At 37.8% G+C, this 26,976-nt stretch overlaps 2 protein-coding genes across 4 annotated transcripts in view; one reads left to right on the top strand and one right to left on the bottom strand.

The window, feature by feature from the left end:
• Positions 1-24,005, top strand: part of LOC137582458 (serine/threonine-protein kinase 32A) — a 33,612-nt gene extending 9,607 nt beyond the window's left edge. Inside the window, exons 1-9 of one of the 2 annotated variants that reach the window (XM_068297008.1) lie at positions 7,792-8,110; positions 18,970-19,243; positions 19,991-20,046; positions 20,105-20,270; positions 20,593-20,663; positions 20,775-20,901; positions 22,258-22,383; positions 22,558-22,739; positions 22,941-24,005. In XM_068297008.1, coding sequence (XP_068153109.1) covers positions 19,183-19,243; positions 19,991-20,046; positions 20,105-20,270; positions 20,593-20,663; positions 20,775-20,901; positions 22,258-22,383; positions 22,558-22,739; positions 22,941-23,597 — 1,446 coding nt within the window. In that variant the 5' untranslated portion in view covers positions 7,792-8,110; positions 18,970-19,182 and the 3' untranslated portion in view covers positions 23,598-24,005. Of the gene's footprint in view, positions 1-7,791; positions 8,111-18,969; positions 19,244-19,990; positions 20,047-20,104; positions 20,271-20,592; positions 20,664-20,774; positions 20,902-22,257; positions 22,384-22,557; positions 22,740-22,940 lie in introns of those variants that run through there. The other variant, XM_068297007.1, reaches the window with a different exon arrangement.
• Positions 16,154-18,683, bottom strand: LOC137582597 (ubiquilin-2). Of its 2 annotated transcripts, none has more exons than XM_068297196.1 (2): positions 18,605-18,683; positions 16,154-17,864 (listed from the first exon to the last, which is right to left on the bottom strand). In XM_068297196.1, the coding sequence occupies exon 2, from the start codon at positions 17,810-17,812 to the stop codon at positions 16,715-16,717; it is 1,098 nt and encodes a 365-aa protein (XP_068153297.1). In that variant the 5' UTR covers positions 17,813-17,864; positions 18,605-18,683; the 3' UTR covers positions 16,154-16,714. The 2 variants fall into 2 exon arrangements, with proteins under 2 accessions (XP_068153297.1, XP_068153296.1); XM_068297195.1 differs by lacking the exon at positions 18,605-18,683 and adding an exon at positions 18,404-18,553.
• Positions 24,006-26,976: the final 2,971 nt, after the last annotated feature.

The raw sequence follows: 26,976 nt of genomic DNA, 5'->3' as shown, positions 1-26,976 counted from the left end.
TGACACAAAATTGTTCAAATAGTCAGAATACAGAAATCGAAAAAGAATCGATTCAAAAAGAAATAAGAGATTTACAGGATAGGGAAAATGGTTTTAAGCTTGAAATTGATAAATTAAGTTCGGAGTTGACTCAGTGCAAAGCAAACCAAATGCCTATAGGCTGCAAAAGATCCCCAACGGGAGTTCGTAAAATTGAAATTCATGGACTTGATCCATTTTCTGCTCTCTGCAACGGAGACATAAAAGGTGGTGGGTGGATAACTATTCTAAAGCGGTATGACGGTAGCCTAGACTTCAATAGGAGTTGGACTGAGTACCGTAATGGATTCGGTAATCTCACGGGGGAGTTCTTTATTGGGCTCGAGCAATTGCATCGCATAACCGATTGCCAACTTAATTCTGTATCTTATATCCTTTATACACAAATGGAATATTTCGATGGAAGGGTCAAATTTGCTAGCTATAATGATTTTCGAATTGGTGGTGAGAACAAGCAATATAAGTTGGAGTCGTTGGGACAATTTCGGGGGACAGCCAACAATAGCATGGAATATCTGTTAAATAGCAAATTCTCAACGTTTGATCAAGATAATGATCGATCGGGATTCTTAGATTGTGCCAAAATGCATGGACCCTGGTGGCACAATGATTGTGGCTATGTGTAAGTAAACAACTAATAATATTTAATAATAATTAATAATTTCAACATTTCTCCTAATGATTGTTAGGTACCTCAACGGAAAATATTTTAAAAGTGATTTACTCACATACGAAAGTATGAGTTGGGGTGATTCCATTTCTCTCAAATCAGTTCAGATGCTTATTCGACAAAGGAATAAAGATTGAAACTATCTTAGAATGTACACAAATTCTGTCAAAACAATAATTAATATAGTATTAAATAAGGTATTTTAAAAATAATATGCATTTCAGTTGAATGATTTATACCAATGAAAATTAAATGAAATGATAATAATTAAAGAAAACTATTATGTAAATCCTTGATAGTACTTACTTAATTTTTCTTTACCTACAGCTGTCTAAATGAGAAACATTCTTCTGAAAATCTTAAGATGTGCCTAAAAACTTGAGCTGAAATGACGGCTATTTGATATAATCATCCTATATTACAAAATTCACTTAGCAGAGATGTTTATTAAATTTAATCTATAATAATTTATTTTCTTAATTGAATAATTACTGTTCCACATCGTCAATGTGGATATCCCATTTATGCCGTTGTCTATGGTCCATGTTCCTTGGTCCAAAAGAGACCATATAAACTTTTCTGAAAGTCTGTAAAATATATCTTCCAATTTAGGCACGGTCAAAGCTATAATTCATTCTTGCCATTGCCATGGGAATAAAAAAAATGTTTTCTAACCCTGATTTTCTCGATCTCGTTGATATTTGAAAATGTTATATGAAGTAAAACTTGAGGGTCGGTATACCCATGCAAGTTTATTTTGTTAATCCTCTGATCTTCTTCTAATCTGTTATTAAAGTCATAAATACTAAATTTCAATCAATTTCGACAATAAATAACAAAGTTATTGAGAAAACTCACTGTTCGTGACTTTGTCGTTTGTATGGGAGCTATATGATATTGCGGCCAAGACAAAGTAGCCAGGGAAACAATCACAGAAGACACGCTTTTTTATGTGTGCTCTATAAACTGATGTTGAAATTGGTCAAATTTAGTTCCAAAAAATATATTTTCTGTGTATATATTGTATCATAAAGTAAACCAAATTAGCCGTGATGATGAGTTGACTAAGGCCAAAGCTCTTAAAAGATGAACTCTGATTATAAAATCTCTGACAATCATATTTCGCTGCAGTAAGTTATAAATATGTAATATGTAAACCTGCTCTCCTCTTTGATTTTTCTTAGAAATAGTCTTCTTCGTAAGATTGATGAACATTTAATTAAAGTTCAATTTACTTCATTTTCAAAGTCATTTATTTATTTCCTTTATGTACCATTCTCAAGTACTTTCGATTAACTCATTAAAAAAGAGAAATGTTGTCAAAATAAATTCAAGTTATTGTATCGTCATGGGCAGCTGCCCAATTAATTTATTTATTGGTAGACACTGTCATAGAAAATATGAGCTTATTAATAATAATTGAGCTGTGATCACTTTGAGTTAGGTAGACATTGTAAATGCAAACTGAAGATATTGACATGACAATTCACACGAGATTAGACTTTTGTAGTTCCTGTCCACTTTGTATTCATGCATATTGAAGGCATATTGGGTCGAGAGTTCCTTCAGACCAACGGGGCGTATGGGCAACGAACATGAATAAACAAAAGAAAACATCAACTTTTGGCAAATTGCTTTGCTAACCGTAAAATATTAAAATATTTGTGTGTGCGAGTGTGTGAGCCCTTTAATGGGTGTGAGGAAAAAACTTTGTATAACTAACTTGCGGTTTTAACTTTTACGCCATTGCCATGCTTTTACCCTTACCTAACCCATCATATGCCAGGATTCCTTGATGTTGTACTTGTCCTTGGTGGTGCTGTTATTACTGCTCTTGTTGTTGCCGTGGTTGGCTTATGCATACATAACTAATCCCTGACAGAGCCTGCAGCGGTAATAAAATGTTGTACAAGTATCACTATGTCTATCTATGTACACATGTACATATGTTTGTTTGTATGCAGGCTACTCAACTTGGCAACTTATGAAGCGTTAATAACACCAACGCCTTGGCCCAACGCCTGCTGCTGGCTGAACTCAACTCAAGTCAACCAAGTCAGATAGCAGATGACATTTGGCTCCCGTGATGTGGCTATGCCCAGATGGTTCGACTCCTCGGCTCGACTGGAAGCTGGATGGCTGGCTGAGCTGTTTATTAATGCAAAACAATTAGCTTAATGCCAGCACATTTAGCACTCAAAAGCAATTACACACAATTTGCAACGTGGGCTCGCCCAGGAGACTTGTCTGTCTTCCTGCTTAATGAAATGGAATAAACCTTGAACAAATTTTGCAATCATTTTGCAATCTGGCGGAGTCAAAAGTTCGAGGTATGGTGAGCCGACTGACGTTTACATTTACGCGTAATACGCAATTAATTTGACATAAAAAATGAGACAATTATTGTCGCCATGCATCTGAATATGTGTAAGTTACTTTGTGTTGGGGTGCGCAAAAAAGTATGCTACACAATGTTGTAACTTTTAATTATGAGGCCTTAAAATGACAAACTCTGCCGCATATAATGTATACATACAGTTACATACACACATGTGCATGTATGCCACGCATGTGTGTGTATGGGCTTGTCTCTTGGGGAATTCAGCGGCAATAACTCCGCAACGGCATCAACATGTCTGCCACCTCGAGCAATAAATGTATTTTCCTGTTCGTTCACGTTTATGTCGCAAATATTTGGTGTTCTCTGTTTGATTCCCGTCGGCAGATTCCTTCCATCACCGTTGTATGTTTGTGTGTGTTTGTGTATACGTGTAAGTACGTGTACCCACGCCCCACATGTCGCACCCAGTCGAACACAAATTGCTTGCTCTGAGCCATCCAGCCTTGCCGAATTTTTGTTGTTTGGCCTTCTGTGTACACGTGTGCTATGTACCTACACACATACATACATATATATACATATGTATGTATGTTTGACTGGATCTTTTTTGTTGCAAAAACATTAATAAATATTAAATTCGATACTCATGGAGACTTTAATAATTACTAGACAATTCAATTCAAAATCAGGTTCCTATTGCCTTCCCTTAGTTGCGTTTGCTTATCGTTGGAACAAACAGTTATCGATCCTTCAACTAGAGACGACTTTAGCTGTGCCGAGGTCAATTTTATCTGACCATTCTAAAAGTTACCAAAAATGAACAACTTTGTATATTCTGATGAGCGAAAAAGTTCGAGTACTCGTTTCTTCACGTGGAAGGCGAGACCAAGCTATCGAGCAGCTTCTAAACAATCAAGATGGACAGATATATCTGTAATAGATGATTCTATTTATACATATATATTTTAAACAAAGAAATCTCTCTGGCAGCTATAAGTAGCATTACATTTTGTTGCTTTTAGGTAAATTCAATATGATATATATGATCCGATCCGTACATACATTTGCGATAGCTTGGCCTCGATTCTGCCCATCCCAATCCGTTTCCTATAATAATCATTAGAAATCAGAATAATATGGATCCTCGCAGTAATCATAATACTGAACTATTTTAGAGCATCCAGTCAGTTCGAGTTTAAACAAAAAATTTTAGGCTTGCTTAAATTGTTATACTAACTGTTAGTTATGTTCAAATAAACAAATTTCCCTATCGAAATTTTGCATGAAACTGAATTTGAAAGCCGAGCAAGTGAGTTCCAAACAATCATTTAAAAGTATTATTTTAAGGCCAATGATTATATATAGATAATATACAGTGAAAGCTTCCGTCGGCGGGCATTCACAGTTTCAGTATTTTTGGCTGCCTGGTGAAATAGATTTTAAATGCAAATCATAGTCTTGGGACTGATTCGTCCGAGAGAGAGACGTCCGCCTTTTGGAACTTGCCATGACAAGAGCATTCGCTGTAAATTATTGATCAACACAACAAGACGAGTTTATTTAGACATGTCCGAACATCTGTCTGTCCACCTGTCTCTTCGCCTAAGGCAAAGCTAACTTCTATGTTTAAAGGTGCTGAATACTGTGCATTTTAGTGTAAATCTTGGATTCAGATGGATCTGAAGGCTTTATGTATGGTATAGATTTTAAATTAATGGGTTTCAGTAAAATATATGTTAATCACAATATTCGCCAAATATTATCAAAAAGCGAAACTAATCATTAGCTCAAATTGTGTAAAATTAAATGATTACAATGTACAATGCATAAGTGGTCATTTTCTCTGCTCAGCTTCTGCCGGTAAAAAGACACCCTTCAGGATGTAATTGCTTGGTTGTTGTTTAGTTGTTTATCACAAATTAGTAATAAGAAGCAGTATATTAAATTCAGCTTGGCCAAAATGGGAACAGTCTTCTCATTTAGTTTAAATTTTGAACGGCTCGCAGGAAGCCCATTCATCGTATGTACATACATCGATTTAAGAGTAAATCCAATATTGATTTTACGAACTTTTTATTGTTTTTAAAACATTTCTGATTTGTATATAATACACATTGTGCTGCTTCGTTGAGTTTTCATGGCGGAAAGCCATACATAAAGTTGGAGTTGCAATAAGACTAAATTAATTGCAGATTTTCAGTGAAAACTTTTATTTTGCGTTTGCCATTTGGAATGGTCCAGGCAAGCCAACATCGTAAAAAAAAAAAAACCAAACAAAATGAAAAACAAATAGAGAGAAAGTTTGCAAAATACCCCACAACTAAAATGAATTTTGGTTAAATTTTAAAGAAATTTTTAATTAAAAAAATATATCTGAATGAAAATTGATGAATTTATTGCTCATGTTCAATGATCCTTGTATGCAATTTATGCATAACTTGTATAAATTTCCCTCAACTTTAAGCTTTAAGCGAAAAGTCAAGTCAATGCTTTCAATTATAGACTTAAAGAATTCTACTAGTTAATATGATTATTCCTTATTCTCGTCGTAAAAAGGAAGACAATTAAATTTCATGAAGACTTTAAAAGAATATCCAATTTACTGAAGCCGGAAAAAGAAAATCAGAGGCACAAGGCACAGGGCCTTATCACAAAGCCATATCTTGTAAATCTCTTTTAGAATAAGGAAATAATTGTTGATTAAAATGAAACGAGTCCTTTGGATGCGACAACACAAGCAACTGCGAATTGCGAGTATCAATTCGTATTGTGTGTGTCTTATCAATTTGATTGACGTAATTGACTTTTCATTATGGATTTTCCCAGTTCTCCTTTCGCAGTTTTCCAAAGCAAACATAAGCGGGCGCAATGCAAATTGAAGTATGCTTCAAGTATTCAGGTCGGCATTGAATGTGCGTTCAAACAGCACATTTAATTGAATTAATTGAATTGCCGAACGAAGCCTTCGAGCGTTATAGCCGCTTGGAGAGGCAAGTGGCAAGCTTTGTGGTTTCATCAAATACACTCAGTAAACAAGCAAAGCGTCCAATGCCGAACACACCCAGCTAAACCCAGCCATAGCCTTAGCCCTAACTCTTGTGTTAACCCTAGCCTTAAGCACTTATTGGCGAACACTTTTAAACGCGTTTCCAGCGAAAAAACATATCCTTTTCGATACCAGAACTTTGTGTGTGTGTTGAGTGTTTTGTTGGTGTGTGTGTGTGTGAGTGAGAGAGTGAGTGTGAGAGCTTGGGTGAGTGTGAGTGTGTGTTGACGTTTTGTGTTGCACGAAAACAAAAAAGAAATGTACACACAAAAGAGGAGCGGCATTAGCATCAGCATAGACCAAGCAAAAGCTAATATTGAGGTACAAAAGAATATGGAAAGTAGAAAAAAGAAAAGAAAAACGTTTTCCACTTACAGCAAACCGAATTGAACATCCTCTTTTTAAAGCAAGTACCAATGAATGAAGCACCATACTGAATATGTAATACTTATATTGATGCTGTGATTCGCAACCAGTTTAAGCTGGATATCGCATACAATTCCAGAGTTTTTGCTTACAAAATATTTTTAAATTTTCTGAATTAGCTTCCTTATCTCTTGAGTCTGTTCAATTAAAATGTTGTTTTTTATTTGTATCTAATTTAAAATGATTTACCTGGACAAAAGCAGTCGTGATGACCAAGTTGATGTGCTCTAGAAATGGGAAGAAAGTAGATAACCCTGACAGCCACTTGGCCTAAAGCAGACACCACTTTAAGGCCTTTTGTTGCCGCAGATGAAATCTCCCACACACACACACACACACACACACACACACACACACACACACAGTGGCAGTCAGTGGGGCATTGGATTATTGGACTGACTGTGCGTAAAACAAACAATTTTGGCTTTGTTGAATTTAAATAGCCTTTTAAGCACAGACCAGACCTGATGCTGGTAAAAGAGTGAGCGTGGAAAAGAGAGAGGGGGTGAATTTTGTAAATTTTAGGGTAGGCATTTTAAATTTGTTATTTCATTTCGAGGATTTCATCTTTTTGCGGCGTTATCAACAAAATAAACAATGAAATTTCATAAAAACAATGCCCATACAAGTGTGTTGGCCAGTCATGTGGTGAGATTGAGGAAGCCGAATAAGCGGCATGGGCGGACAGGATGACTGTGCCTCAAGGTCGAGCGCAAGGTACAACAATCACATTTACAAGGCAAATTGGAACTTCTTAGTGAGAACAAGATGTTTGTTATCCGATATGAATTTAAATCCGCATTTTCTGATTGAGATTCTCATCTGATCTATCCTAAACAAGCCAATTTCCGGCAGTCTAACTATTTTACGCCCTAATGTATGCTACACACATAGACAGGATGCACCAAAATTTACACATATGTTTATACGTGTGTGTGCGTGTAAGTGTAAGCATAATTATAATGAAATCTGGACAGACAACTTGCGCCTAATTGACATATTCATTCATAAGCCATCCATACTACTTTTCAGATGCTCTTGAACAGCTTTCTCTTAAGCTCACTTTTCTCTTTGCCTCACTTTCGCTTACTCTCTCTTTCGGGCCACAGAGCCTGCGTGCTGGCAATTGGTCTGGCAACGCTGCCACACGCAAAGCGTAAACAACCAACAACAGTTGTTAGTTGCCCTCGAAAGCTAACGGTTCTTGCGGATCCGGTTTCACCCTCCTGCAATTTAATACCAAAATATCGTAGCTCACGTAAATGTTAGCTAAATAGAAATTTAACCGACGGCAAATTGAAATTTTGAGTGCTCAAAACAGTGAACGTAATATCGCGTGACATTTGCCGCCATCAAAAGTTCAAAATAACATGTCTTACAACTTATACATATAGTTAGTTATATGTATATGTACCTACTGTAGCTATATTGTATATTTGTGCGGGTAACTAGGTGGTCCCGGTTCCTGGTTTTCGGTCTCGTGCCAAGAAATTTTTCTTTCCGTTTTGTTTCTTTTCATTTTGCTACGGCCCATTAAAAACATGGAAAATGTTGCGAGTGCAATTTGAATAACTTAACTCTCATGCATGTGAGTACTCACTTGAATATATGTATGTATGTACATATATAATATAAAATAATATACATATGTAAATATATGCTTCAGTAGGTATATACAAATTATAACCTACATATGTATATTTAATATAATGGCAGCGGAATATGTATATCAATCGATAAATTTCTTAAGCACTGACTATGCTAACCCCAAACAGCTCGAGAATGTTATGAGAAATTATTGGCATTGGCTCTGTGTGCGCTGCTGACTTAAGCAAATTTTCTTTGAGAATAGTGTGTGTGAGGAGGGTGTGTGTGTGTGTGAGTTGTTATTTTTGCAGCCCCAACAAACAACATGTCAATGAACTCCTTGCCCTGCCATTTTGATGAAATCTTGGTTCCTCAAGTGCTTGTGGTCCTTGGATATTTTTGGTCTTGTCGGTGGTGTAAATCCACCACCATCATTGAGGGTTGCTCCTGCTGCGGTTCAATCTTTCCATCGTGATGTATGTACATAAATACATCTATATAATTTTTCATAACATTTTTGGACTTTAAAAGCTTTGCATATAAATTAAATGAGCCAAGTGAGAAGCTATAAAAGTAAAAGGGAATACACACAGACAAAACTCTGGCTCCACTCGGTCGCAGAATAGTTGCGCCTGGGCCATGTCAATGATGTCATCTCGGGTTGTGAGTATACAATGGCAGTGGACATAGCAGTTGAATTGTGAAATTGAATACAAGACAAATAATCAAATGGAATTCAATCAATGTCCTCAATTCCTATTCAGATTTGCGAAAGTTTGTTTGTTAACCAATTTGAATATGATTCGAAGACACAGTTTTGTTAGCCAGCTTCACTGCCCACAACCATGACAACTTTTCTGCATTCAATTATATCAGCATCAACAATGCATGAAACTATGGCATCTTCATCTTCATCCCCATCTCCATCCCCATCTTCATCCCCATCGCAGTTTTCATTCGCAGCATCCTCCACCCCCAATGGAAATAACAGAAAACCATGATTGCTTCCATTAATGCAATTCTTTCTCTTAACTTCTTGTCCAGAGAAGATGAAGTTGGCAATAAAAATAATAATAACTCCCGGAAATTGTAGAAATATATTCCAGCGTAACCACCGTGTCCCGCGTCGCATCTGTACAAAAAATACAGTGGGTCAAAAGGGATTTGTGAGCCTCAACTACAAATACACAATTGATGGCATCAAATTTTAATTTTAATTTTAATTTTGTTTTTGTATACTATTCTTGAAAACTATGGAAACTCGAGACGAAATATAAATGTCCGTTTATTCTCTTCCTTTTATTGCCTCATTGAGATCAAATTTGGCATTTCGTCGGATCGGACCACTATAATAAAAGATACCATCAAAACCCTCTATAGAAAAGGCAACTTATTAAGGAAATTTATTGCAGGAATTAACTACGTTAAAACGGCCCGAACTACAAGGACATAGTTAGACTCATATCGTTAGTATACCATTTCGTTAGGGTACTAAGTAATGTTATGGCTATTCTGACTTCAAATTAATAAACATTTTAATAATTTTTCGAATGAACAAGCTCGAGGTCACTTTTGAAACAAATCAAAAATGTGGAGGTCGTCCTTATAGAGTTATAGAGCATCTGGATGAAGCGCAAAAGAGATATCAACGCTCACCACTCTAAAGTTAATTTTTTTTTGTCATGATCCGAAATGGGTCAGCAGAATAGTGGAATAGTTAAAAATTGAAATACAGAAATACCAACTCAAATAAACTTAAGTTAATGTCAATTAGTCAAGTCAATTATACTTTATTTGGTTTATGGCTTTAGTTAGTTTGCTTATTTCAAGCACTTAATAATGGGTCATTAACCAAAACTTTGACCCACTGCTTACTAGTTGAAGCAAATTTCATTAATTTTAAATCAGATTAAGCAATCCGAAACCAAACAGCTTAATTAAACATGTTCAACATTTGTTTGTCCTTGCAGTTTCTAATAATTTGACAAACTAGACAACTTTTGTTAATTAATTCTAACTGTAATCAATTATAAATTAGTAATCATACAAATTTGTTTTCGGCTATAAGCACTGAATAGTATGTAAGTTCCATTTGTAGTAAAGATAACTCTTTTTATTCATCTGAATAGAATAAACTTAAACCCCCAGAACTTGCCAACCAAAACGAATATAATTATATTTTCATTGTTTATTCAACTGTCTTAGGAAGTCGGCAAATACATACATACTTCTGCTAGTTACATACTATTTGGCAACTTTAGTATACATCTTCACAGCATGGTTGAATAATTAATACAACATTCTCCTGAGAGTCGTTTGCAATCTTTTTATATGAACTAACTTTCAAAAAGTTATAATTATTTTTGAGAACTTTAGTTGTGAGCTTAAATTGACACTTTAAATTTTAAAATTCTTTCTACCTTTACTTACTTTTGAGAGCATGTACATGGAGATTGCCTTCAATTTGTGGAACTACCATCAAAATGGTAAAGTAAGAAGCTGTGCTAAAAGAAATTTGTTTCTGTTGTTTATTCGTTTGAAAAAAATATTCGAAATGATAAGTATAGGAAGCTTGACTTCGAACTTAACTCATATTTCGTTATACATGCAAAATAGAGGAGATGCCTTGTATGAAGTATGAAAATTTGTGGGCCATAAAGTGGGCCACATTTGATGGTCAATCCTTCGATATTTCACATATTTGTGTTAAGTGTTCAATTCATATACCATTTAAAATCATACGGCTGGGAGGGGCGGGCCATCAGTTTTGAATAATTACTTGGGTGCAATAGAATGAAAAATTTTAAATGAACAAAAACTTTGAAACAAAATCAATAAACTCCTAACACAAAAAGTGTAAACTCATAAAACGAATAACAAAAAAAAAGTTGTGAAATTTTTTAGTTAATTTATATAAAACATTTCATAAAAACTTTTTGATTGATGGACCAGAACATGAATAAAAAGGTTTAGCAGGCCAAAAGCAGTGAGCTAAGAAAGATCCTTTTTTGTTTGCATATGCCATTAAATTTTAAAAATCATAAAACGCATCAGTCAACAGACATGTATGTATGTAAGAAATATGTGCGGCATAAATGATTCCAATCTGAATGATATTATATTTGATGTGGTGGAGCCGTAAACAGTTACTGTCAAAAGACATGGCCTTGTTTATGGGGCTTCAGTTCAGTCTCAGCTCAAGTTGCTTCCAGAATATGTGTGTGTTAATGTGCTATAAAGTACACATACATATACATTTGTGTGTGTGTGTGTGTGTGTGTATGTAGTCGCACGGGAACAGAGGCGTGTCCAGACTCCGGTATGCGTTATGATTAAGTAATCTTAATAGTGGAGGCGGCGCAATAAAGTTATCAACCAACACACATACACACGATGCCAAGACACACTCTCTCACAGATATAGACATAAAACAAGGCTTTGTCGTGGGAAAATATATATCTGGCTGGAGCAGTGGCTGACGGAGGGTCTCAGTCCTTTTTTTTTTGTCTTCACTTTGCCAACACTTGTAATCCTTTCGATTGGGCCCAACTTGAGCAATGACACATCACGGGCTGGGCAATCAAAGCCCCCTAAAGTATACAGCAATTTACGGATTTTGCGCATCGTTGGGTTGAGTGTTAAATTTGAAAAAGTTTCATTAAATTCTATGAAATTTGTTCCTGAATAATAAATGTGCCCATACATTTATAATGGTAACATACTGTAGCATAGCTTCTAAATATTTTGTTGGCCAAGTCAGCATATTTTTTGCTTAAGTCGCATTTTCCACAAGAAATGCTAAATTCGTATGACTACGAAAAATAATTGAATAATATGTACAATGTGAGAATGCACTGCACCTGAAACGAAGCATCCTGATTCGGTACCCAGATTTAATACTCTATTGTTTCATGGGGCGTATACGTATTCTTCGTGGGTACACGAGTTCTTTTTTTCAGTTTTCTTTTGTAATTTAGTTTCTTATTAAAGCATAAAAGGAAATTCCCAACTGAGCGGGAAATCGAGGTAAATGCAAAACAACTTTTAAGCAAACTTTGATAGCACATTCTAGATACCCTTATGAATTATTGGCATAAGTTCATATATTATGCCATCTGGCTATTTCGTACAACTTTCCTTACTCTATCTTTGGTGTGGTGTTCAAAAATCTAAGAAAAAGATGCAAATTTTTCTTATTTCTTAACTCGCTGATTTGGCTGGTGTTTGCCTTTGCCCATCCGCTAATGAAGGGTTTACCATGGACGAATCGATGGGCTCCCGCTGGGGCCGTCAGCCGTCATTTTTCGTCGTCTAATTAGTTTTTGGAAGCAGCGTTGAGAAAAGGAAACAACAGCAGCAGATTTTCGCTCAAAGAAGTAAAGTAAATATGAAACAACTTTCAAGCTTGCCATTAATTAGGAACACTTTTTAATTGGCACAAGTCGAAACTTGCTCCATCGGAGGCTAGGAGCATTTAATTTTGATTGATTCTTCTGTCAATTGTTAAGCTCTGATAAATGAGGCTTTGAGATATTTGATATGGAGGGGGGGGGCCACCTAACAAATGCCTAGATAATGGCTAATGGCTAAGTAATCCAAATATTTTAATCTCTCAAAAAGAGCCATGAGTTTATACATATTTATGGGCCGTTTTGTAAACACTAATTGCAAACAAAGCCACAACAGGAATATGGTAAACCGATTCGGCTCGACTCACCTTACCTCTCCTCGGTTACGTCATTTCCAATCCAATCAATCAAGTAAACCAACTTGACCCATTTTCGGTTTACCCAAATCACGCAATTGTTAATTATGTAAAATCAATAAGTAAACCCACGATGGTGATGGCGATGATTACGATGATGTTCAGCCAAACGCTAACGTTAAAGTTGCAAATTTTCGTGAAGTGGTCCTTTATTTTTAGCACTCACTGTACCGTGAAATGTGCAAAATCATTGAGAGCAAAGCGTATCCCAACCTGAAAAAGAACAAAAACTCAAAACCCAAATGCTGTGCTTTAAATGAACTTTAGTTTAATCTAGTTAGTCAGACATTTGAGCACTGTATGCGTATGAATATTGCGAAATGAGTGAGCAAGGCCAACGGAAGGAACATCTTAAGGATGCGAAAGGAGTGTGTGCTATGCAAACTTAAAAGAGAGCAACCAAGCAACTAAAAGGCGTCGCCCCATCATCAAAAGGAAAGCAACTTATGACACACAAAGTGAATGTCAAGATGATGATTCATCCCCATTCATCCCCATCCTCATCCTCATTCTCTCTTCACTTGCCGTTTGATAACACTTCATTTCCCGCGACTTGTTGTGCACATGAAATCGCATTTATGTTGTTATGTTACCCATTCAATCCCTTTCACCCCTTTCACCACTCGCTGGCTATATTCATAAGTCCCAAATCCGCTTTATGAGTGCTTTGTTTGGGTGGGCGGAAGTTTTCACAGGCTCGCACCTGGGCATAAAAACAACAGTAGAGTAAAAAGTGTTTCCATGTAGGCAACATTTTATGTCTACTAAATATTCAAGATCCCTTCAAGAAACAGAAATGTATGAAAACTGGCATGAAACGCCTTCTTGGAATTAAATTTTCTTTTGTCACACGCGTAGTTCCTTTCCCACAGCGTAAGTTATTCAATTCCATTCACTGGGTAAAATAATGAATAATTACCAACATGCCTGACATCGGCATAGAACACATCTCTCAATCCCTCCCAATATGTCTCACAGAACATGCGCTAGCCACAAAAACCAAACCAAACCAAGCCACACCAAAGTTGACTCTGACGAAATTGCAACTCACGTAACTCAATAAAAGACTTTTATCTAATTTAAATAAAAGCTACAGTCAGTCAACACCGTCTGTTGTCGCCTGCCGCACGTGATGAAAAGTGGACGCTCCGATGTGGTCGCTCTGCCTTTTGCCTTTGGCTTTATACATAGATACATAAGTCAAATAATGCACAGAAAGAAAAATATCATAGCTATCTTATAAACAAGAAATATATAATTAAGCATTTAGTTTTAAGGATGGGTGACCCTGAGGTATAACTAACGTCGCGTCCTCCAAAATCGATTAGTTCAATGAATATCCCCAAATTCCTGGACGATGATTTAAATTTTCCTAATTTTATAAAACCTTAAAAACTTTCGATTTGAATGCGATGAGAGGGTCTTAGTAAACGCTATTAAAACATAAGCATATATATATATAAGATATACATATGCATAATTCTATTGGTTTAGCCAGGTCAATGGCACCTGTACAGACCCACAATTTGACGGCCCTTTGATAGATACACGCATGAAGGCTGTGCACATAACGCCACGAACAAGGACCGAGTGTCACTAGTAATTATAACAATCTATGAGAATATATATTTAAAAAATTCATTTCTTTTTCGTTAACCATTGGAATAAGATTATCTTTAAGTCAGAAAGATTTAATCAGATCACACAGGGGAAACCTTCAAATTGACAAAAGATCATCATGTCATTCTATTCAGAAAAGTATTTTGGGGTAAGCTAGTGAGCGGAAATCCATGTAAATTTTGTCTGTGTAAACGTTATATGTTTGTATGTAGTTAACGAAACGAAAACCCTCAAGGTGACACATGGCTCTGCTCCCAGCCAGAGTCTGTTGGCTTTTCCAAGCAATCACATTTAAGGTATCTTCTGCTGCTGCTGTTTCTGCTGCCCGACTCTTGTTCCGACTGTCATTTTTATAAAATATTTAAATGTAAAAATGAGCCAGCAAAATGAACGAATGTTTCGCTACATTAGCAACGCCGTCACCATCACCATCATCCAACCATTCCCTGGTGTGGCCCCCTAATGAAGCGGCTCCAACTCAATGTCCTGGACCCAAACAAGAAAAGCGTCCATACTTTTACGCCATTTGGCCACCTAAGTCGCCACCACCATCACCATCTCCGCCACCCTGGGGGAACGTTTCGTGGCAATTGTTCTTCGCGGAGTGCTCTTCCCTCTTCTGTGCCTGTGCATTTAAATGAGTTTGCCTTTTTAAGGCTAACCTCCTTAATGGCTTCTGCTTTAGTTTTCGTACTTACAAGGTCTGGAGAAATTGATAAGAATCACAACTTTTTAGCCACTCACTACCAAAAGGGGGTAAGAAATGTTGAGTTTTATAAATATTTGATAACAAATTCAACTGAATGAATAATCAATTTGGAGTAATCTTTAACTGAATTTCGATCAGTTTTCATCTTGTGGCAGCTTTTCCATTTCCTGATTTATATTAAGACAACTTTATATCTAGTCAATTTAAACGAATCCAATCTAATTAATCAGACTCTATACTTCATTTATATGGCTTCATTAAGGAAAAAACTATATGCAATTTCTTAGACTTAACCCAGCTAGGAGCTCCTCTACCTTACAATCTGCCTTAAGTAAAACCAGAGGGCCGGGGCTAAACTCCACCGAGCCGAAGTATGAATACCCTTGCAAGTTTATTATAGTCTTTTCTTACCTATAGCCGTCAAAATGTAAAACGTTTTATCTAAAAAAACAAAGGACGGCCTACAATCTTAGCATGCCAAATAACGAACTTATTGATGAAAGTCACTGTTTCCAACCGATTGTTCCTATGGGAGCTCTGATATAATCTTCCGATCTTAAATTAGCCTCCAATTTGGCTTTTGATAAAATAAGTTTCAGTCCAATTCGTTTTCGGTCTTTCCGCTTTTTTGGAAGTTGGATATAAACTGTCTTCAAGAGTAAAGCCTTTTCAAAACCAAAACCTTAGTTAAATGAAACTACGAGTAATTTACGGAACACATTTCCTTTGTTACGAAAATTTGTTTGTTTCTTTATTTGCCATTTTTCCAAGACCCTTTGCGGTTTTATAATCGATGTTGTGCCTCACATACTTAGACCATTTCTTCATCACGTCATCCCTATCCTTGGGGTACAGAATTCATCTGCTCAAGACAGAGAAATAACCAACTATTGCCCGAGAATTTCAATTAAAAGTAAAAAGAGTTAGTAAAACAGTTGAGACAATAAAAATTTAAGAAAAAACTTTGAATATTTTTAAAATTTTTCAGCGGTATGCAATATGTACATATGGACATAACTACGTGGTTGGTTATAAGTTGTAGGTTGTGGGTAGTGGGTGTTGATTGGGGATTGGCAACATCTCTCTTTGGTCATGGACCGAAGAATTTATATGTTCGCCATGAAAACTGTCACACGAATTGAGCGCAAAGAAGCTCAATGATGGATGAATAGATGGATGGGATTAATATTGGGATTAGATTAGGACACTAAGCGAATAGTTGTGCGCCGGACATGACAAAATCGTATCCATCCATCATCATATAAATACGAGCTCAGTGATGGAAATTATGACATTCCGAATGTCAGAGATGGTGAAATTTCCGTTTTCTTTGGACCGAGTCTTCTGTAATTTACCTAACAACGATTATTTTCTTAAATCCCCATACTGAGACACATGACATGTGGCCAAAATTGAACAAAACTAAAACATACGGAAACTTTAACTGTGCCTGAGTGTCTGGGGTGTGAGTTGGTGGACGTGTGAGTGTGATTGCGGTCGCTCTTGCTATATTAACGGTTCCAGTGGTCCAACAATTTGGTGGCGCTCCTAACATCACCCTGGGAGATGAGAAGGGCACAAATATTACGCTTGCGATCCGAATAGCCCATCTGACAGAGCTCATGAAGTTGCGATTGGTAGCGCTGCTCGCAGCGAGTTTCATTGCACGAGAGAAAATCAATCATGTTCAATGTTGAAGTGCCTTTACTTGTTGACGGCTCTGGTTCTTGCTGCCTTTCCTCCTCCAATTGGTTTTCGTCCTGTTGCTGCTGTTCCCTCTCCTCCAGCGTCTCGTCTGAGCTTAGATGGCCACGGGCGAGGCCTGCCGACGATTGCCATTGACTCTTGATATGCTGTGGCAAGTATTGGAGAGTTCGAATATTCATTTCCATGTCAGTCATAGGCCTCGGTTGCGACAGCCAAGGATTGGGCAATGGCTCGTTATTTTCTCGTCCACGCTGGGGATTCTCGTTGTTCGTCTTGGAGCTACTGGATTGGGACAGCTGTTGATAAGACATGGCCACACTGTTCTCATAAATCTCACGCATGTGATTGTTCAGGCGGTCCAGCATTTTATGTCCACCTGGTATCGATTCCATGCGAAAGATGTATAGATCTCGACGCCTGCCTAGCTCCTGTCTAGCCGGACTAAAGGACAAGGAGATCACCTCACGCAAATTACGATCACTGCTTAGATAATGCCGAAACGAAGCATTCTCTTCGATAATACGTCCAATGCGAGGATCGCTCTGTAGCGACTCCCTCAATATATTCGGATTGTCCAGCATCTGCTTGAAATAAGCAGAATTCCTCGATTTTCTTTCGCCCTCGTAAAGCTTACCGAAGTTCAGGACCTTGTTACTTGGAACAGGCAACTGTCGGCAAACTACATGCACTGTTACACCCGAGGTGATTCCGTGATGATCAATTGAGCCCACATCCCAGAGCACATGACCACCAAAAACGAGCACAATCCGATCAATGGCCAGCTCAAATCTCACGGCCACCAGGGCACGAAAATTACGTATCAATTCGTTCTGCCGCAACGAAACTATAGCCTCTCGTCCGCTCCCCTTGGCCTTGATATTGATGGTGTTCAAGCAATTCATGGCTTTGTCGAGCGTTGAAACTGAATAAATAGTCTGGAGCGGAACGTGTTGTCTGTCGGTAGGGAAGGGAAACTTATGAATGGGGTTTATAAGGAGAAAGCGAATAATAATATTATATGTATCACAATTGTTAACGTTTCAAGTGACAGTTGCCACATTGGCTTGCTCCAAATATTTACTTAGCTTTGTGATGTATGTTTATTCTAATTTAATAATGAGTTTGTCTTTTCTATACCACAAGCGTCGTCTTACAGAGAATCAACCAGCCAAAGAGAAAGGCCAATCAAAGTTTTGATTGCAGTAGAAAAACTAAAGAAGCGTTTCATTACTTTACTTCTGCCTATCGCTTATCTCATTAGAATAAACGTTAAGGGTCAGAGATGTCATGTATCGTCCTTTAGAGCTGTCTTAACTGAAAACTGAAACCAGTTAACAAACTTTTGCCCAAAACAATCCATCTTAAAACTCGAATCCAATCTCGATTCTCCAGATGAACCCACATTCAGCATCTTAAGCACCATATAAAGCATACTTATCTGTACAACCTAATTACTTCCCAGACTTTAAATTGAACTGAAGTCTTTTACTTACTGCAGGCAATGTTTGTCTCGGATTCAGGAGTTTCGGATGACTTAATCATATGTATCACAAAAAAAGAGCAATTGATTGAAAAGAGTTTTACTTTACTTTATTTAGCATTTAGAAACTAATTTCGGTTAAGTTAGTGTTTCCTTGTTTCGTTATGTTTATATTTAAGAAAGAGTGTATATTTTCGAAACGAAAACCACAAACCTTCAATCGTTCTTTAATTTAGTACATATAATCGTTTGATAAATGTTTATTTAATATATTTCTCAGATTACAAACCTACTTTGATAACGTTTTTATCCCTACTGTCTATGGTTTAAACTAAAATTTCGTTTAGCCAATCAAAAACAAACATTGTGTGATAAGGGCAAATCGAAATCCTTATAGGTAACCGATTCTCTTCTTGACAAGATTCTGTCTAACAATAAGTTAAGCAGAAGAATTAGTGGAACCCTTATCCTTAATCTACATCTATCTGTGAGGGTGAACTAGAAGAGTATTTTAAGAATTTGTGTAAAACTGTCTGAGCCCAAAGTGTTAATCGAAACAATAATCTCTGTGTTTTCCAGGGCAACCGTTGACAAATATCAACAATTACCTTAAACCCATCAATGTGCAAGTGGCAAGCTAATCAAATTCAGCAGGCAAACCCAGGCACTGGAACAGACGCCAATTGAAACTATCAGTTGGAGGCGATAGTCGACAAGGGAAAGCAATTGAATTGGATTGCATCGAAGCGACGCTAATCAAACGCCCGAGGAAGCAGCCATTGATGTAGCAACATGGGCGTCAATTCATCGAGCAGATCCGATGCTGCAGGTCTGCTCACTGCCGATGAAGATGGTGAGTGACGGCAAGTGAAAAACAAACACGTACATACACTCGCCTGAATGAATGAAGGGAAAAACTGAGTAGACAGGCAGGCAGGGAGCTAGGGGCAAATCAAAAACACACATTTACATTCCATCCCCCAGCCCCGAATCAAATCCAACCAAAACACATAGATACACCCGTCCAATCAACATCCGCCATGGAGCATTTGGATGAGCTATGCCTGCTGCAGATATTCGAGTTCTTGCCACTACCCGAACAGGTGGCCATGCTGCAGTGTCACGAACGGTTTCGACCTCTCCTAGGCTACATTTGGCGGCGTAAATTAACCCAGATTGACCTCAACCTGTTGCAAACTCAGCTAAACAAAGACGATTTTGAGTTCCTTCTAACCCAAGCCAGCAAGCGGTTGCTTCAGCTTAAACTAAGCTACTTGGATAGGGATAAATTTATTGTTCTGGTCCGACATAGATATCCCAATCTTTGTTTGCTGCATGTCGATGTTTTGCCACCTTTCTTTGTGTGTCATCGTCTTCGCCATCAGCTTAGAAAACTAATTCCGAAATCAAAAAGTGAGCGCATCAGGAAGGAGGACAATGAGTCATCATTTTTACATCTTAGTCAAAGGGAATGTGTTTGGAGAGTTGGATGAAGAGATGTGGGGAGAGGTTGGGGGCTGGCAATGGAAAATAAATATATGTTGTTTTCATATGATTTTGTCCTTTCTTCTTTTGATATGTTTCATAATTGTCTTTTCAGTGAACTTTGATCACTTTCAAATACTAAGAGCCATTGGCAAGGGAAGCTTTGGCAAGGTAAGCAGAGTCCTGTACAAACATTCGATATGCCATATTTATGGGGTGTGATTTGTAGGTCTGCATTGTACAGAAACGTGATAGCGGCATCCTGTATGCCATGAAATATGTGAGTCGATCCGCTTGCGAGATGCGTGGTGCCCTCGCCGGCGTTATCAAGGAGGTTGAGCTGCTGTCCTCATTGGAGCATCCGTTTCTTGTCAATTTATGGTTCTCGTTTCAGGGTAAGTGCACACAAACACAAACCGAACCACATCGCTTACACACACAAACATGCGTATGTGCGTTTGGGGAAAATATATGCTTAGGTACAAATGCAAATGGAGTCTGGGATGAGGGGTAGGTGGGTGGGCTGAGCTACCTGTGGCCGCTAAGCGCCGCTCCTGCTGATTGGCAATCAAAATGCAAATTAAGTCTCTGCATTTCTTTTGATGCCCTTCCCAGCTTCCAGACCCAAGCAATTCCTATACCCCGACTTGGTTCTTTGGTACCTTTATGCTTTATGCTCCTTTTTTTTTTTCCTTTTCCTCTGCTCCTTTCGCACAGATGAGGAAGATTTATTCATGGTCTGCGACCTGTTGACTGGCGGTGATTTAAGATATCATTTACAGAACAGAGTAAGTCATCGCGTCATATACTACTTGACGGCGACCTTCGCTTCCGAGCTTGGTCGTCGCCAAAGCCATCGCACTTACATTTGCATTCACATTAACATTTACCTCTTTCAGGTGGAATTCTCTGAGCAGAGTGTGGCCTTATTAGTGTGCGAGCTGGGTAGTGCGCTGGAATATTTGCAAACACAGCGTGTCGTCCATAGGGACATCAAGCCAGATAATATTCTATTGGATGATGCCGGTAAGTGCCAACTTTTCGCTCCCTTTGTCAAAGGGAAAACTTTGGCGCCGAATCGCCGGCCATCAAGATAGCTGCCAGCAGCTTCAATAATTTATCTTGCGATATATGTATGTATAAAAAGTATAAGTAGGTACATATATTTTTACTGCTATATTGATTTATGCGAATGCCGTGTCTTATTGCGGAGGCAGAGATGGAGTATGCGAAAATTCGTCATGGCACGTTTTATTGAAACAGCATCTCGAGTTTTTGCAAAAGAACATAGGAAAGTTAAATTCATTTCAATTGTTAGGAATTTTTCGGCATGGGATAAACGGGTTCACAAAATAAAATTTCGAAAAAATGTTCTACACTCCGAGTGAACTAAATTTAAACAGATAATGGAAATATACGAGTTACGTGTTTCCAAAATCATTTTGTCACGAATTGGGAGCAAGATTGTTAAGAATGACTATTGCGCCATGTGATGGACTCTCAGTACACTGCAATCCAACTTAATTTGCCATTGAATTATAACAAATGACTAAATGCATTTCGAGTTATATTTGAGCAGGAACAAGGAAACAGATATATATATATATTGCTGATGACGTATCCGGATTGATTGAGTTTCTCAAAGAAACTAAGTTTATAGAATGGCCGGCCATTTGTATGGATCTAAGCCGAATCGAAGAATAACCGCCATGCAAACCATAGTGTAAAGGACCTAAAAAAGGGTCAAAAGTAGTTTAATAAAAGGATGCATTATTAACACTAGTTTACACCAAAGGGGAACCTCCGAATTGGAGTGATCTCTGCAAAAACCTGAAGTCGAGGAACTCGGTGATGAAATCCGTAAACCGTTCTTGAGAAAATCGTGAAAAGCTAGAGTTAAGGCACATCACTGAAATATTCCTAAATATCTTTTAAACCCGAATTCACCCTCAAGTTCTTGACTGAAAGTTTCAAGTTTGAATAATTCAGAATGTTAAGGAAACCCTGTTCAGATGGGATTACTCTATCTTACTTACTAAATTTTTAGGTTTTCACTTAATTGACACGATTATAGGCGAGTAGATTAGAATATTGTTTGACAAAAGCAAGTCAAATGTTTCACGAGAAATTTAAGATAAAAAAAGGTTCTGCTCTGTTGAAAAAATACAAGTTTTACACATAACTTGGGTTTGAAATGTTACTAGTTTTGGGATATGAACGAGGTTTTTATTCAATTTACTTTTAATGGGGTAAAACCAGAAATTTAAATTCGTTGGGGGTAACCAAAATGATAGTCCCTGTATGTATGCATATTTTTATATATCCTGCGACTGTTTTAATTGAGTTGGGAGTGAATATCAATTACTTGACATTTCATTTAAGGACACGCTCATTTGACTGATTTTAATATTGCAACGAGATTGCAAAAGGATGGCCTGGCATGCAGCATGTCTGGAACGAAACCCTACATGGCCCCCGAGGTCTTCTTGTGTGCCCTGGACGAAGTGGGTAAGTGTGTGTGTGTGTGTTCGGGGCTGGCAGTGGGTGGGTGTCAGCGGGTTAATAAAAATGTGAAAACTCTGCACTTGAGACGAGAAAAATCAAATTATTTATACAAGTGCTAACAGAACTACTCATATATGGCCAATTGAATGCATCCGGAATGTTGCAATTTAATTACAGCCGGCTACAGCTATCCAGTGGATTGGTGGTCCCTTGGCGTTGTGGCCTACGAGATGAGAGGCAACAACCGCCCCTTTGTGGTGCACTCCAACACCCCGCTGGCTGAGATAAAGAACATACTGAATACGCCCGTTCATTATCCCCGCTACTGGAGTAGCAATTTCATCGATTTGCTCCAAAAGGTAAGTAGTTGTAAGTGATGGCGCTTTGTTTTTCCCACAATATTATCCTGTGCTGTTACGCCGTAAGTCCTTTCCGACTTCAGTTCTTTCATACCGAACTTGGCATTTCGGCCAAAGAGATAAAGGAACAGTCAGCGGTCCATTACCCAGGACTTACCCGGAACTGAATTAATTCAAGCATATTCAAACTTTATTTTGCAGTTGCTCTGCACATATCCTGGGGCCAGGATTAGCACACAACAGGAATTACATCAGACTCCTTTGTTGCGACATATTGATTTCCAGCAAGTGTTGGAGAAGAAAATCAAACCAATGTTCAAGCCACCCGAGGATCATCTCAATTGCGATCCCTGTCTGGAGCTGGAGGAAATGATAGTGGAGACACGTCCCCTGCACAAGAAGAAGAAACGATTGGCCAAACAGAGATCAGCGCAACGCGATAGCGATCACGAGACGCCCCTGGTCAAAGAGTTTATTGTCTACAATCGCTACAAGGAGCTCAAGCGCAAGGCCATGGAGCAAAAGGAGAACGACTGGCAACGGGAACTGGAACTGGCCATGGCCAATTCAATTGTCAACAGCCTCGCCCCCATACAGGAGAAGCCCAGCACATCCATTGCCCTCCAGCCAGCTGATGGAGCGACAGCTACAAGCGTAGCCGCTGCTGCAGTTGGCGCCGCCTGCGCCAGATCCACGACCTACAAAGAGAGTGATAACATTGAATTTATAGACCGAACGCCGTCGCCTCAGGCCCAGACCCAGCCACAGGGCACACCATCATCCTCCAGCATCGCACAGGGCACACCAAGTAGATTCTGCGGCGTGGCCGATAAGACAACAAGCACCTCCCTAAAGTAGTAAATTTCGAAACGAATTTAAATTTTCGATTGCAACACCTAATAAGACCAAAATTCTAATGCAACAGGTTTCACACATAGAAACACACATGCCCAGTTAAAAACAACAAAGACCACCCACCCACCCACCACCAACACATATGTATGTAGATTCTTTATGCTCCCGAGCACCAACAATAAGAAGACAGTTCACAACTATTTTTCGAGCCCAATTACAATCGTCAATGAACACGCTGAATGTCACCTTTGTATACTGTATACATATGTACCATATGTAGGAGAATGTTTGTAATTTGTTTACTTTTAAGGTCTCTATTACCGATCCTAGGACATAAGTTCCTTTGTATATATAATATTGTTAGATGTTAGCTAAAAATCAAAAATAAATGCAACAACATATAATTGTAAATGCGTCTATTGCGAATCTTCATAAAGTCTCCAAAGGTTCGGATTAACTGGAGTGTGAACACATAACATAACAGACACATCTCCACCAGCAAACATAAAAAATGTTATCTTGGATTGAGCTACACTCTTAGAATCTAGGAGTCCTTATCCTAATGACCCTCGCATCTGGTTGTTTGTCAAGCAGCGTTGCTATGTTTATAAGTGTTTACCAAAGCGTGTGGACGCGTTTTGTTTTCAGCCAACTTGCTTTTGTTTATCTAAATTGGTAAAGCCGATTAAGATGAATTCGAAGTTTAATCATAAACACGATAATAGCATCTGCTCACTGTTTTCGAGGAGGGACATTTTTCAAGATCTTGATTTAGATATTTGTAAGTATTTCAGAAGATTTTGAATTAGCACTTAGATCATTTAAATTATCCTATAGCTTTGTAAACCAAACATAAATTTTGGATGCATATCTAAAACTGATAAAGAAACCGCTTCAGCTTCAAAAGAGAAAGTGAGATAGATGGAAGTTTTAATAGAGAAAATAATCATGACATTGTATAAGTATTGCAACCAGAGTCTGGCCCATGTAAGAATCTTCAGAAATTTACCAATCGGGGAAAAAAGAACCTATTAACTAACCACAATAAATACGAAAAGGATACGATTTATAATTACATTAGCTGGCCTAATTATAGGGGACCGTGGAGTTATTTGTAGCACTTTATTTTTATCGTTTAGATATCCTGACTCAAGACGTGTCTCGAAATGTTGATTTATTCATCATCATATTAAATCAGTGATATATGTAAAGCTGATCTTCCGAACATGCCAATAACAGAAAGCAAAGATTTCGGAGTTTATTGCCTGCAATAACCACATAATACTTTTTAGGATAATTTTTCCGAATTCGACCTTGTTTTTTTTTTAATGACTCGTATTTAGGAAATTACACACACACACTTTGCTTGTCTACAGCTTGTTTACGACTGCGTTACTAAATCGTAAGTCAAGCTGTACAAAGAACATTTTACACCACGTGCCTATAAGGGTGACCGGGTCGGTCGGCCTATATGGCTTCATTTTAGCCTCGGCATCCTTCCCTTGCCTTTACATAAGCCCTAGTAACATCATTGATAAAAGGCTGTATCTTGTACTAACTAGCGACGAGCAGATTTCACCAACTATTCAAATAAAAAACCAGAGGGCCGGGGCTAACTTCGACCATTACTCTTTCCTTACCTATGGAAAAACAATTTATCTAAAAAGTCTAATGTTTGGGAAAGAACGGCCTACAATCTTAGCATAGCTAAGATGCTGGTCCGATCCGGCTGAATCCAAATTATACAATCTGTGCAGTATATACAAGCCTAAGTCTCGACCCTGTAGCTTTAACAGTCTAAGAAGAGTTCGCGTTGATCCAGACAGGCTGACGGACAGACGGACATGACTTTTCGAACTATTCTTGTCATGTAGATCAAGAATATATATAATTCATATGGTCGGACCAAAATTAATATACCATTTTAACAAGCGTATAAATGTCCTCGAATCCTCAGAAATTACTAAAGATGAGAGTCAGAGTTCTGGAACAGAGTATAGAAACCTCAGAGAGACATCAAGTGAGTACGTCAATTAGAAAAAGCTGAAAGGCACGATAGGGACATCTTCAAGGAAAAATATCACTCCTAGATATCTCATCCGAACTCATTCTGTCGACATTATCCGTAACATAAAAAATTTGACAAAAATCCAAAAAAAATGTACTCTTTTTCCATTGTTGCACTATACTTAGTGCATTTACATCTAAACATATTATATACATATATATAGACCCATATGTAGCACGTTACCTATCTTCTCTTCTAACACTTTGTTGCATGAATAAATCTCTTTTAACCATTTGTTGCATGAATAAGTATATAGAAGAATGTATAAACACAACAACACAAACATGCCCAGCAACATATTTGGACATATTTATGTAGATATATGTACATATGTACATCCATATATGATTGCACATTCTGACCACTCGAGTTTCCCGTAACATGAGCTATGGCAAAACGACCGTAAGACCGCTGAGCCAGTACTTTGACCACACAGCCAGGGACCAACTACTAGAAAAAAACCTAACCTTTGATGCTACTGACAAGAAAAGGGATGTTCTCAATCCTCCCCCAAAGAAGAAACAAAGATGAGTTCGGACAGGAAAAATAATAAAATTGTGCAGAGAAAAATGACTTATCAAAGACCTCCTTAAGACGCGTCTGATCAAAAAAACTTCTCCGACCATATCAAGTGTAAATATTCTTGATCAGCACGACAAGAAGAGGCATGTCCGTCTGTCCGTCCGTCTGTCCGCCAGGGTCAAGGCAAACTCCCTCTAGACCGTTGGAACCACAGAGTTAAAATTTTGCATGTAGGTCACGAACAGTGACTTTTCTCAAAAATAATATTGGAGAGTTTATTACAGCTTTCAACGATTGAGCCAAATTTAATTAAGATCGGATGACTATATAAAATAGCTCCCATAGTGACTTTTCTCGATAACTTCGTCACTTTTGACGCGAATGCTTTCCAATTGTACTGCTCCGAACTTGATAAAGATCAGGTGACTATATCATGTGGCTTTCATAGAGAACAGTTAGCTATGTATGTGAGCTATAGGATATGGTGGTCGGATCCGGATTACAGGACTTATTATGAACTGAGTCATGTAAACTAACTGACCGTGAAAGATTTTCCAAATCGCCATGGTTAATCTCTAGTTTTCTTTTTTTAAATCCTAATACAATAAAATAACTCTAGACAAATCCATGAATGTTTCTTGTAATTGCTATTCAAGTTACCCAAATGGATATCCGTTAATGAAGGAAATATTTCATTTAATTTTTGAACAATTATTTAATCTATTTGCTTATTTTTTAATCTTCCGATCTTATTATTTCTATGTAATATAGTATTCCATGTACAAAAACAGC

The sequence above is a fragment of the Drosophila tropicalis genome, unplaced genomic scaffold (assembly GCF_018151085.1).
Source record: "Drosophila tropicalis isolate 14030-0801.00 unplaced genomic scaffold, ASM1815108v1 contig_859, whole genome shotgun sequence".
Lineage (NCBI taxonomy): Eukaryota > Metazoa > Arthropoda > Insecta > Diptera > Drosophilidae > Drosophila > Drosophila tropicalis.
This window is presented reverse-complemented; position numbering and strand designations above follow the sequence as displayed.

Excerpts from the sequence above, each read along its gene's own strand:
- LOC137582597 (XM_068297196.1), bottom strand. The coding sequence starts at position 17,812 with ATGAATTGCTTGAACACCATCAATATCAAGGCCAAGGGGAGCGGACGA.